At 35.7% G+C, this 13681-nt stretch overlaps 2 protein-coding genes across 4 annotated transcripts; one reads left to right on the forward strand and one right to left on the reverse strand.

Annotated features, from left to right (window-relative positions):
* Positions 1–899: 899 nt before the first annotated feature.
* On the forward strand, positions 900–12581 carry tmem181 (transmembrane protein 181). 3 transcript variants are annotated; one of them, XM_023953111.2, is made up of 17 exons: positions 900–1280; positions 4674–4777; positions 5515–5582; positions 8348–8438; positions 8535–8653; positions 8738–8854; positions 8966–9046; positions 9160–9259; positions 10129–10259; positions 10334–10425; positions 10501–10558; positions 10672–10774; positions 10855–10906; positions 10990–11072; positions 11157–11246; positions 11331–11397; positions 11479–12581. In XM_023953111.2, the coding sequence occupies exons 1-17, from the start codon at positions 1147–1149 to the stop codon at positions 11561–11563; spliced, it is 1575 nt and encodes a 524-aa protein (XP_023808879.1). In that variant the 5' UTR covers positions 900–1146; the 3' UTR covers positions 11564–12581. The 3 variants fall into 3 exon arrangements, with proteins under 3 accessions (XP_023808879.1, XP_023808880.1, XP_023808881.1); XM_023953112.2 differs by lacking the exon at positions 900–1280 and adding an exon at positions 4312–4453; XM_023953113.2 differs by lacking the exon at positions 900–1280 and adding an exon at positions 4317–4430.
* Positions 12582–12805: 224 nt separating this feature from the next.
* Positions 12806–13659, reverse strand: gtf2h5 (general transcription factor IIH, polypeptide 5). Its single transcript, XM_020714569.3, has 3 exons — positions 13523–13659; positions 13212–13309; positions 12806–13111 (listed from the first exon to the last, which is right to left on the reverse strand). The coding sequence occupies exons 2-3, from the start codon at positions 13244–13246 to the stop codon at positions 12931–12933; spliced, it is 216 nt and encodes a 71-aa protein (XP_020570228.1). The 5' UTR covers positions 13247–13309; positions 13523–13659; the 3' UTR covers positions 12806–12930.
* Positions 13660–13681: the final 22 nt, after the last annotated feature.

The following is a 13681-nucleotide window of genomic DNA, read 5'->3' on the forward strand; positions in this document are numbered from 1 at the left end:
TCGAAATGTTGAAAGATAGTGTTAAACTTTACCTTGAGACCTTACTGAATTTTTTTTTAATTAGAACTTTGAGATTTTATATGTAAAGGTTTATAGAAAAATATTCAAGAAATATAATTGAGCTTATTTCGTGCAAGCTTGACCTTTGTCTTGAGGGGAAAAGCCCTTAAATTTGTTGCATATGTTTTGAAGAAACATTTGCAAAAAAAAAAAAATTACTTACATTTTTGTGTTTCAAACAATTGCATTTGTTGTCGTTGATGGAAAGTAATAGGTTACATTTACTTAAGTAACATGGAAAACATTGTACACTTTTGGTAGTTTACTGAATCTAACTTTTTGCTTGACAAATGATCAAAGATCATGGCTAGATAAAATGGTCTTTATTTGATAAGTTTCTTATTTTTTTAAACATTTGTATCATGCATTCAATAATGTTTAAAAATAATTACATTTGTGGATCATTGCATGAATTCAAATTTTTTGTCAAGAAAAGCATGTTTGTTGATCCGCAATTATAGTGTCAGGGCAAATCTACATTGATTTAACCCAATAAAGTCATTATTACCCCAAAGTTAAGACATACACAGATTATCAAAGAATTTTAACTTTTGTATGTAAATTTAATTTTATTATATGAAGGAGAAATAAAGTGTATTTTAAATATGGTGGGGAAAAAAACTAAATGTGCGATTTTTTTCTAAAATAATTTCGGTTTTTATTCTTTTTATAAGGTTGCGACAGTCAGATGTGTAAATAAATCCTAATTTACTATATGAATATTCTTTTAACCTTTTTGAGTAATAGGTTTTTTCTTTATTGAGTTCTTTTGGAAGAACAGTAAAAGGCCTGTGAGCGAATCTGTCGCATCAACAGCGTCAGTAAACGCAACACAATCTGTCTCTCTCCGTGGTGCTGAAACTAACCACGTGACCCTGGTGATTTGCTGGCAGCTGTCTCTGCCCCTCTATTATTTAAAAAAAAGCTTTTGCCTCCCTCCTTTGGAAAAGAGACAAACAAACAGCTTTGGCTGCAGTTTTAATAAAAGCTCGGAACAATAGAGGCGGCTGTGCCTGTTCACGGAGGCCCGTGTGGGTCGTTTCCTCATCGCCATTTTTTTTCTCCGTCAGTCCGCTCGCGGTGATAATGGACACCGACTATTCGTCCGGGCTGGAGAACCCTTTGTACAGAGAGCTAAAGTATTTCTGCAGGAAAATCCAGGAGGCCTACAACGAGCTAAAGGATGATCTGACGCCTTACCACGATGATCGCTTTTATAGGTAAGACGTCGGCCCTTGAACGCGACAACTCCCCTAAATAGCATCTCACATTAGCAACTGTACGTTTAAACCGGCTTCCACACACAAATCAAATATGTAATTGTGCCTCCGCTGTTATAACAGCAGCAAAAGTTGTTTGTTTTTTTTTAATTCTGATTCATGTTTAACAATGTGAAGCAATCAAACATTCCGTGTGCTTCTACTGTAAAAAAAAGTAAATCGATGTATGTACAGATTTGTACGACGGAGTTTTAGGGCCACGGTGAGGAAAAAAAATTATGGCCAACGTGGCGAGATTAAAGTCGTCATGTCGACTTTAATCTCATCATGACGAGAAAAAACTCGACACAAAGTTTCGAGAAAAAACTCGTCTTGTCGAGATAAAAGTTGAAATAAAGTTTCGAGATTAAAGTCGCAATGTTGCGCGCGAGAGAAAAAAAATCGTAAATTTACGAGATTATTGTGGAAGTGAGCATGCAGAGCAGCAGGTGATCGCCGTGCAGCAGCAGATCAGACCGACTAAACGTAGCTGAACAGGTGAGCTGAATGTTAATTGATAACGTTCCAAATGTCTGGAGGCTCATTTGATTGATTCACAAGTTATTAAAGTTTTATTTATTGATGGTTGGTTTGCAGGATCACTGCAGCCCGATGAACATGAAGCCATCGGGTGTCCCTGCAGCTGTTTGCTTGAATCCTTTCTTCCTCCACCAAAGACCAGATCTCTATGTTTGTGTGATGCTTCTGTCTGAGGAGGAGAAGCACTTTTTGCCTTTTTCAACGTTGTAATGCTAATATAACAGACTATTTTCATTCATCTTTGTTTTTTAATGATCAAACGGGTCGCTTCATCTGCAGGAGGGGGCGTATGTAACACTGTTTACTTCCGCATTGGTGATCTGATGACAGGTTCATGACGTAATGTGACAGATGAACTTCAGGTTATGTGAATGAAAAGAGTTCGGTAAAGTTAGAAAGATATTCACAGATTCGGACTTCCGGCCTCAATAACTCTTTACCGAACTAATGAAAAGGAGAATAAAGGCTGCAGCGATCCTCTACACCCAAACGTGTCTCTGAGCTCCTTATTTTACAGATGAAACTCCGCTTTACTGACACCGAACCCCTGAAAGACTGCTACACGGACAATAATCTCATTTTGAGTCGCCAAAAGGCTCAAAATCTCTTTGTTTTAAACCTATAATCCGAAAATAAAGCTTCACAAAAGGCTCCACATATTTCATCTTCAAGCTAGGCTCCGATAAACAGACAACTTCGGTGTTTTCTCCTTGTTAATCTATGAACTTTTTCCCGTAAATTTACGAGTTTTTATCTCCTAATAAATTTACTTTTTTTTGGTGGCCATTAAACTCTGTTGTAAACTCTTAACTACAAAGCCACTAGCTCTCTAACATTAGCCATAACACTGAATGCTCCTGAAAGACTCAGCTTCACTGCTCTCGCGCAATATTGCGACTTTAATCTCGAAACTTTATTTCGACTTTTATCTCGACACGACGAGTTTTTTCTCGAAACTTTGTGTCGAGTTTTTTCTCGTCATGACGAGATTAAAGTCGACATGACGACTTTAATCTCGTCATGTTGGCCAGAATTTTTTTTCCTCACCGTGGCCCTAAAACTCCGTCGTAGATTTGTGCAGTTTCTAAACGCGTCTGAGGCCTCTACTGTTAAAGGTATGTGTATCTAAATGTGTGTTGTTATTCAAGGTGCTCCTTGACCATTGGAAAACGCATTCTTGTATCATGTCTGACCTTTAAAGGCTAAGAAATTGCCTGTTACAGCTTTAAAAATTAAGATTATTGGGGTTACGTTGTTATACATACTTAAACAGCTCTAGAAGTAACCAATTGTAAGTTGTGGTGTAACGATTCATTTTAATAATGATTGATTTATATCATAATGTGTGGTTGAAAAACAATACAAGTCAATTTTGGTTTTTGAACCATCTGATTCGATTTGATTCACTGACTTAAATCAATCCAGGACATATTTAGCCAAAAATTCAACCAGTGTGACTCAGAGATAAATATCTGGGTACTGAACTGTGCAGGGGAAGTTTTCTACCTCCCTTGTATTTCTTAGTAATAACAATTAAGCATAAATTAAATATGGGTACAAACAAATCAGTAAACAAGAATGAATGGTGAATCCATTCACTGTTGTAATTCCACATAAAATAACACACATGGAATATTTTTAGAACATTAACCCACACTATATGGTAACATGTCTTTGCAAAATTCAAAGTGTTTCCACACTTTGGACTGTTAACGATTTCTTGATCATTTTTTGCTGCCATCATGTGTGTTTTGTTCACTGTGATGACAGTTGGTCATTTTTACGTAATAGTATATAACCTATAATGTCTCAATCCAAATGTTTTTTCCCAGTATCAATGATAATTGGCTTTTAATCCACTTTGAAATTATTTCAGAATGGTATATAGGTTGATTTAATTTAATTCATCGTGCCTCTGTCAGACTGACATGGTTGGATCGTTGGAATATAAATCAATCATTGATTAAGTCGATTGTAAAAGTCACAATTTCAATGTTAGGCTAAAAGAAATGCTTTTTTAAAAAACCTTTTCAAAGAGTAAACAGTGCAAACAAATGTAACTTTAACAGTTAAATCAGCTAAATGGCCTTGAATATGGTTTTAAACAAATAAATGCAAGCAAACAAAAAGCACAAATATGTTTATTTTGCTTAATTTTGTTATTTTTTGTGTTTCAATGTGATATTAACCAATAGCAGTACCTAATGCATCAAATCAACACTTTTTAAAGCTGAATGTGAGTAAAGGAAGCCTATTTTTGCAATATGTAAATGCTTGAATAAACCATTTAAAATGTAAGTTTGCTAGATTTTTTTCATACAGAAAATCATAAGTTCCAAAAGGTTTTAAGCTTTTCTTTTAAAAACTATCATCCATTGACAGACAGGCAGACAGACAGACAGCAGTGAATAAACTACTGAAGTCGTCACATCATCGTCACGTGATCCCGCCCCCTCCCTTTTGATGACGTAGTCCTGTGGCAGTCGCAGGGGGATGTGGATACACGGATGTTAGTTCACAGGGCTAGTTTTTTTTAGTTTTTTTTATTAGGTTTCCTCTCGCCTTTAAAAGGTCAGACCAAATGAAATGGAGCGGTGAGTTTAATATATTTTAAACGAACACAACTGAGAAGTTTTGTGACGACATCATTCGAGAGAAAGAAGATCTAAAAGCGTTTTTCTGACACTGCTAGCATGAAATAGCTAGGAGGCTAGCAGTGTTGACATAGCTGCCCTGAATGCACGCCGTATTAAATTAAACATTGGTGTGGTTTTTATATGAGTTTTAACCCCACTTGTTGCCTCCTTTTGACAGGTTGGCTCCAATGCGGCTGTACACCTTGTCGAAAAGGCATTTTGTTTTGGTCTTTGTGGTGTTCCTGATCTGCTTTGGCCTTACTGTCTTCATTGGGATTGCGGGTAAGGCTAGCATTCCTGCAGTTGTTGAGGTTCTGGATTTAATCAGAAGAAAAGAGCTTAAAAGAAAGAGATTATTTAAATTATTTTACTTTGTGGAATTGTTTGCTGGTATTATTCATAAGTTTATTTTATTTTATTTTTTATCTTGCATAAAGAAATACATTTTTGGTTACACAAGCAGTTTTCATTCTTGATAAAACTTCAGGATAATATATTTCTTTTTTTACTTGTACTTACATTTTAATTTATTAGTCCTCTTAGGGTTACATAATTATCATTTGCTTACATGCTATAATCACCATAATATAGTTCTATCTTTCAGTAAGAAAACAATGACGTGAAAAGTGCTGACTATACAAGATATGATGTTCCTGTACTGCTTGATTGAATGACCTACTTTTATGCTATCAACTACGGCCACCAATAAAAACAGACTGGACTGGGAAGGCAGAACTCCTCTGTGAAAGCTTTGCGCTGTGACAGACAAGCTTCTCCTTCTGCAGAAGTCTAACAGAAATTCTCACCTCCTGTGTGGCTTTTCTCTTTGTTAGGGAAAAAGACATAACCTTGACAAGTCCTTTAGCTTTATTTATTAAATGCTTATACCTGCTTTCAGTGATGTCCATTTTTAAAATATTATTAGAAAATTCTAGAGATTTCAATAAAAAAGGGCAACTTTTTAAGCGATGGATAAATTGTTTTAATGGGTTTTTTATGAGTACTTTTGTTTTGTACAGGCCCAAGGATAATAGAAGAACAGGAGAACAATGGGGATCAGCTGGTCAGAAAAAACAGTTCTGTAAAGGTAAAAAAAACAAAAACATGTCTAGTAAATTATTTCATACAGGTCTGTGTCCTTTGTTAGTTTGTTATTTCTGTTATGCTTTCCCTCAAAAATAAGAAATACAATTTTATCATTTTTACTTTTATGGTTTGTTTGTATTTAGATGTATATAAGGCACTTAAAATGGTTTGGATTTTATTTTTGAAATGTTTGCCGTTAAAAATGCTTTTTTTATAGCAATAGCATCTTTTAAGACTTTGTTATCCTTTTTATTTTATTTTATTTTTATCAAAACACTAAACTAACAATCGTTTAAATAAGCATTTTAATGACTTTGTTTTTTAGCTCTTGCTTTTACAAATATACACAGGTTGCGACAGAAAGGAAAGTAAATTTTGAGACCTGTTTGTTTATGATTTACAATATAACGATATTTTTCAAATTTAAACTCTCCTATTAGGGCTGCACGATATGAGGAAAACTTGCGATATGCGATATTAGTGATCAATAATGCGATAACGATAAATTTGCGGTAAATAAACAAATAGAAAAATAAACAAAAACATCATTCCCATTTCATTGCAACAGTTTAAAAATTATACTCCAAATGACCCTCATCAACATGGGGGACAAACATCTACCATAATAGGCCTCCATCTGATTGGTCAACAATGGGAAGGCGTCCATCTGATTGGTCAAAGCATAAAGGGATTTATTTGATTCGTTAAATGCTTCAAGCTGCTAGAAGATTGTTTTAACACATTTTGGGTTTGCGATTTATTGCGATATTTGCCGTCTTTTGCGATATGCATATTGCAGAGCTGGATATTGCGATAACGATAAATTTGCGGTATATTGTGCAGGCCTATCTCCTATCGTATTAATAAAGGTGGTTGTAGCTGCTTCATCATAAAGGGTTAGAGGTTAAAGTTTTTAATTCTATATTGGGTTGCAGTTTTGCCTTTTCAATTTATCAATTTTATCCAAATTTTAGACCCAAATTTCTTTGAATGCAACAAATGGTATTATGATATACAATGTGTAGGATTTGTAGGAAATACTTGCCATTTAGGGGTTTTTGACTCTTCTTTTTTTATGCCAAATTGAAGATTTGATGCACATGAAGAGTTGAAACCAGAAGTTTACATACACCACATAAAGACACCTGTGCTTTCATTTCTCACCGTCAGACATGAAATAAAAGTAAATCTTTCCTGTTGTAGGTCAATTACAACTAACAAAATTATTTCTATTTGCTAAATGTCAGAATAATGAGACTAGGATTATTTTAAAAGACATTTTTAATTACTTTTATCAAAGTGAAAAGTTTACATACATTTCATTAGTATTTGGTAATATTGCCTTTAAACTGCCGTACTTGGGTCAAAGGTCCTGGATATCCTTCCACAAGCTTCTCCGGTCGGAATTTTGGCCCCTTCCTCTTGACAGAACTGGTTTACCTGAGCCAAGTTTGTAGGTCGCCATGCATGCCCACGCCTCTTCGGCTCTGACCATAAATGTTCACCCGGATTTAGATCCGAGCTCTGTGGTGACTACTCCAAAAAATTGACTTTGTGATTCTTATGCCACTTTGTGTAACCAGTTTGGCAGTGTGCTTTAGGTCATTGTCCATTTGGAAGATCTATTTGCACCCAAGCTTCAACTTTCAGAATCAGAGATACTTTATTGATTCTGATTGATTTCTGGCTGATGTCTCCAGATGTTGCTTCAATATTTCCACATACTCTTCTTTCCACATGATGCTATCTGTTCCCTGAAGTGGACCAGTTCTTCCATTAGCAAAACAACCCCACAACATGATGCTAACACCCCTATCTTTTACAGCTGGGATGGTGTTCTGAGGCCTGCAGGCTTCCCCCTTTTCCTCCAAACATGACGATGGTCATTGTGGCCACAAACAGTTTCTTCAGACCACAGCACATGTCTCTATAAATTTAAGTCTTTGTTATTGTGTGTATTAGCAAACTTTAATCTGGCTTTTTTATGTTTCTTTTGGAGTAATAGCTTCTTCCTGGCAGAGTAGCCTTTCAATCCAGGTCTGTGCAGTTCTCGTTTCACTGTTGATAATAACACATTCTTACAATCTTCAGCCTGCATCTTCACAACATCTTTTGCCTTCGTCCTTAAGTTGTTCTGGACATGTCGGACCAAAGTACATTCATCTCTGGGACACAGAACCCGTCTCCTTCCCATGTTGTTTATATTTGCATACAATTGTCTGAACAGATGTACGTGGCGACTTCAGGCATCTGGAAATTGCACCCAAGGATGAACCCGACTTGTGCAAATCCACAATTGTCTTCCTAACATCTTGACTGGTGTCTTTTGACTGTTCCATGATGGTTTGCAAACAAGCGTGTTTCAAATGTGCCCAAATATATATATATACACATATATATCCACAGGGGTGTTTCTAATGAACTTAAATGCTGTCATTAGACTCATTAGATTCTTCCACAGAGATGACATCATCATCTAGGGGTTCCCAAATTGTTTAAAGGCATAATGATCTTAGCATATGTAAATTGACTTTGGTAAAAGTAATAAAAACAGACAAAAAAAATGAGTCTTAAAAAAACCCTAGTCTCAATATTCTGACAAATAGAAAATAGAAATAATTTTGTTAATTGTAATTGACCTTAAACTGGAAAAGTTTACTTTAACTTCATGTATAACGGTGGGAAAACTTAACTTCTGGTTTCAACTGTACATACCTGTGTCTGCTGGTTTTATCATCTTCCTCATTTTGTCTTGTTTGATTTCAGACGGGACCCTTCAATCTACTTTCTCCTCCTCTCACCACCTACAACCAGCAGCTGTGGCTCACCTGCGTGATGCAGGCTGAAAAGGGCAACGGTAAGACCACACAGTGACCTGTCTACCAGGGCAGATGAATGTGAGCTGTTGGTTCTTAAAAGCTTTTTTAATGACCAATGCTGCTGTCTCTGTCAGTGGGAGCCTTCCAGCAGCCCTTTGAGATTAACGTGGAGCTTAAGGGAGTGATGCAGGATGCCAGTGTGATGCACATCAATCCTGTGCACCAGAAACCCCGGATGCTGCATTGTGGGACTGTAAGTGTCCTTCAGCATCCTGACCGCCAAAGCTGACCTACAGATTATATTTGTTGACATGTTTTTCTTCCCATTTCTTCGCAGAAGTGTGATGAAATCATTGTGCTCCATCTGGGTTACTTGAACTACACCCAATACAAGGTGGTGGTCAGCTTTAAAGGCCTCGAGAACATCACACATGAGATAAAGGTTAAGTTTTTGGTAAGTGACAACAGGATCATGTAAGGATTTATTTATGTTTATTCTCTAAGGATTTTTACTTGTTTAAGCTCAGAATTTATTCTATTTTTCTTGTTTCTGTTTTGCTCTCAGTGGAAAATGTATAACCCCACCTTCTCTCAAGTGGAAATCTGGTTCCGCTTCGTCTTTGTGGTCTTGACCTTCATGGTGACGGTAAGAACATTGATTTTTTTCTTTTTGACTATAATGTTTTAGAAGACAAAAAGATGACTATTTATTTATTTCTTTGAAATAGAGATGATGATTTTTCTTCTGTTGTGTTACAGTGCATGTTTGCTCATTCGCTAAGAAAATTCTCCATGAGAGACTGGGGCATCGAGCAGAAATGGATGTCTATTCTGCTGCCTTTGCTTCTGCTCTATAACGGTGAGTTTTCTCTGGACTCAGACAGTCCTGCAAAATACTTTAATTAGGAAAAGTGTATTTAAAAAGCTGCATGGAGTAATAATGAGTTGAAAACCTGTTAATGTCAAGATTGAACAGTTTGAATACCGTGGATGGAATCATGGATGTAAAACCATCCTAGAGAACTTGATATTCAATCTGTCCCACTTTAAAATTTTGGGATTAAACCACCAGTGCTGCTTCCATGTGTTTACTATCATGCATACCGTCTGTAAATTTAGTTTCTAGTAGGCCTGCACAATATACCGCAAATTTATCGTTATCGTAATGTCAAGCTGTGCAAGACGTATATTGCAAAAAAAATCGCAATAAATGGTAAATGTGCCAAAACAATCTTATGGCAACTTGAAGCATTTAACGAATCAAATAAACTCCTTTATGCGTTTGACCAATCGGATGGACTCCTTCACGTTGTTGACCAATCAGATTTGCCTCGTATGTTGACGAGGGTCATTTGGAATATAATTTTCAAATTCTTGCAAGGAAATGGGAATGATGTTTTTGGTTGTTTTGCTATTTGTTTACATATCGCAAGTTATATCGTTATCGCAATATTAATCACTAATTTCTGATGTCATACTTTTTGTGTGTGTGTGCCTGTTTTTTATGTTTTATGAAGTTGCAATGTTTTCTATCTTATTTTTGTTGTTTCAATTGCAAATGTAGATCTTTTCGAGAACAAGAAATTCCATCTAGGCTTTTGGCCAGCTCTTATATTTGTAGTTAAAGCGTAACTGTGTTATTGATAACTTTTGTGTATTAAATCTTTGGAATGTTTAACTGCTCAGACATTTGTGACATAACTTTTTTTTTTTCTTTTTCAAATCTAGATCCGTTCTTCCCACTGTCCTTCCTGGTGAACAGCTGGTTTCCTGGAACGTTGGATGCTTTTTTTCAGGCTCTCTTCTTGTCCTCTCTTTTACTCTTCTGGCTCTGCGTTTACCACGGCATAAGGGTTCAGGTCAGTGCATGGCGGGATTTACAAAGCCCTCCTATAGAAACTTGTGAATTTGAACATGTTTTTTTTTTTGGCAGGGTGAAAGAAGATTCCTCACTTTTTACCTGCCCAAACTGATCATCGTGGGTCTTCTGTGGCTCTCAGCAGTTACGCTCGGGATCTGGCAAACGTTAGTTTAATTTCCAGACACAGTCAGATGGGTTTTAAATGCGTCTTGAACTAAGGACCTTTTTTTTCCACCTAGGGTTAATGAACTTCAAGATCCCACCTATTCATACAAAATCGATATAGCAAACTTTCAGGTACTTCCTGCCTAACTGTAAACAAAGAAGAAAACATATTTTGAATGACACTCTTGCCATTATCAGGCTTAGTTTTATATTTCAAAGCTAATAAACTTGTTTTTTTTCTTCAGGGCATGAAGGTCTTCTTCCTCATTGTTGTTATCCTCTACATCCTCTACCTAATATTCTTGATCGTCAGAGCTTGTTCTGAACTGAAGAACATGCCTTACTCAGGTATCACCGCGGAATTCAACCTTTTTTTATTGATCACTGCCCCTCTGTAAAAATGGAAATGTCTGTCTTTTGTGCTTTAGATCTTCGGCTGAAGTTTTTGACAGCCCTGACCTTTGTGGTTCTTATGATAAGGTATTTATTTATAAGAACTAATCATTTTTTTTAAAACATCTGTTTTATTTTTGATCTGATGTCATTTTTTTCATCTCCAACAGTGTGGTCATCCTCTACCTGAGGTTTGGTGCCAAGGCGCTTCAGGAAAACTTTGTGGCTGAATTGTCAACACACTATCAAAATTATATCCTTTTAAATTAATTTTATATTTAGTTGTGGTAAACTTATTTTGAAAAAGTACCATTTGCATCCTTGACTCCATATTCACCAGCTGAATTTTTATCCTTCTATGGTCTGCTCAACTTTTATTTGTACACATTAGCATTTGTGTATTCACCCTCTAAAAATGCCCTTTATGGTAGGTAAAAAACAAAAAACAAAAACTTTTTATTGTAAAGTAGATCATTTTGTAAAAACTAATTTTCTTTTTTTAATTTTGCAGACTCTCAGCTAAAGGATAATCCAGCTTTCTCCATGCTGAATGACTCTGACGATGAAGTCATTTATGGGTACGTTTTACTTCACTTATTGGAGCAGTACTACAGACGAGTACGACTTTAAAGAAATGCCATGTTTGTGTGTTTGCACAGAAGTGATTATGAGGATATGCCTTTGCAAAACGGCCGTGCTGTCAAAGCAACTGCAAAGTACCAGGATGGGAGCGACAGTGACTGATGCAGCCGGCACCTCACTCATCTTCTGTTTCAGTTGGAAGCCCTGAGGATTTCTTGTAACAGCAGTGCAAGATGCACATAAGATGCATGTGCAGAGATAACACGAAATCAGACACTGTAATGTAAATAAACATGTTATTTTTTTTTTTTTTTATAAAGAAAGGTTGGATGACATATCTACTGAATGTACTGCACATTGGAAAGGTGAGCCATCTGCTCACTATAGAGGAAACATCCATTTAGTTTAATCAAGATTGTAAAGTTTACTCTTCATAACCAGCACTTCTCCACTACCTTAAAGACGAATGATCAGGGAAAAGTGCTACTATTAGCATTGATGGGGGTTTTGGGTTGAATTACTTTTATTCCTTTGTGTTAAACCACTGTTTTTTTTTCTTTACATCATTCCTCTTTGCTCTGATAGTTTAAAAAAATGAGGAGAAAAAATTAAATGTGCAGCTATGAGTAACACTAGTTATATAAAAAACCTTCAGATGTTTAAAAATTTACAGCTTTAACTACGCCACCAGGTATGTCACTTTATACAACCATTTATTTTTATTTTATTTTTTTGATGCCTGCCGTTTTGAAGACAGCTCTGAATTTGCACATTTCTATCATCTTTGCCAAAACAGATTTGTGTACAATTGTGTCAATGGATTACAGATTAATGGCCAAATTTAGCCTTTATAATTTTTTTAATGATACAATTTTCCTTAATTTTTTTAAACACATTTCCAAATACTGCACATTCAGATAAGTTTATTTTACAATTATCTAAAAAAAAAAACAGATCTGTACAAATACATGTTTTATTCTAAACGGTGCCTTGCATTTCCATTTTATTTTTCCTCATAAATGAGTTATGAATTTGTAAAATGTGTATATTTTGTGTTTTTTTTCTTCAAAGGGAATGTCACTTATGTTTAAGATGATTTTTCTTCAGGTGTTTGTAAAATGTGCTGCTTGTACATGAGGCTGTAAGGAGACTTGTAAATAAAGCAAAGTGTCTATGAAAATGTCTTAAAAACTGAATATTAAAATATTTAAAAATTGTATACCTGGCAGAGGGATACTAACTTAAATAAGTCCTAGTACAGTTTTCCTAGGGTTTAAATATGCATCGTGACCACCACAGCTAGATATATTTTACATTTTTAAAGAATTTCTGGAAATTTTCTCACCCCAATACCCATAAAAATATGGATGCAGGTATAATTACAAACTACATCACTACAAGTAATGATAGTTATATGTAACCCATAATCCAATTTATTGATCTTTTTTAAAGCATGTCAGAAACAAATCCAGTCATTCCATAGCTCAAAAAAACAAAACAAAAAGATTATCCTTAGGAAAGGTCAAAGGTTATTTCTGCGTGATGGGAAAGGAATTCTGGTCCATCAAGTCTCCGACTCTTTCCTGCAGGGTTTGGACCACCTCTGCCAGGATGAAAACGTGGGTGTCATCGAGGTCCTTCAGGATGAACTTCCTTCCTAAAGCCATGGTCTCATCCAGGTAAAGGAGGAACTGTTTCATGGCGGGGTCACTAATTCAATAAAACACATCCCATCAGACACAATTGAGTTCTCAAAATGTTAATTTACAGAACTTGTTAAAAAAATAATGTTTGTTAAAACTTTACTTACCATTCAACGAGAACGCCTTTGTGAACGTTCACCATGTTCACGAAGAAACGGTCCCTTTGTTTAGCGGAGATGTTAACTTAACGCGAGGATTTTTTAACCTGACGCATAAAAACAAGTAAAACAAGAATTCTCTGTCAAAATAGAACGTTTGTTTTTGAAGTCTATACAGATTTTAAAGGTTAAAAAGTCTCATTGTGACGCGCTTTTTTTTAAAGCTAATCATCACAGGTAAACAAGACTCAGATAAAAACAATTATAAAATGCTTTAAAATACACCAAAGCTAAAAAACAACAACACTAAAATAACAAACCTGTCTGTGTTCCGGGAAAGATGTTAGTGGAAGTAAGAGAATTCCTTTTTATAAAAGGTAAATGTATGACAGAATATTAGCACAAATTCTAGGCTCCTAACACGATGCTACATGTCCCTGTATGGTGCGGGTCAAGGGACAATTTTCTGTGCTTCGACA

Source organism: Oryzias latipes, chromosome 24 (assembly GCF_053564925.1).
Source record: "Oryzias latipes strain Hd-rR chromosome 24, Olatipes_Hd-rR_3.1".
NCBI lineage: Eukaryota > Metazoa > Chordata > Actinopteri > Beloniformes > Adrianichthyidae > Oryzias > Oryzias latipes.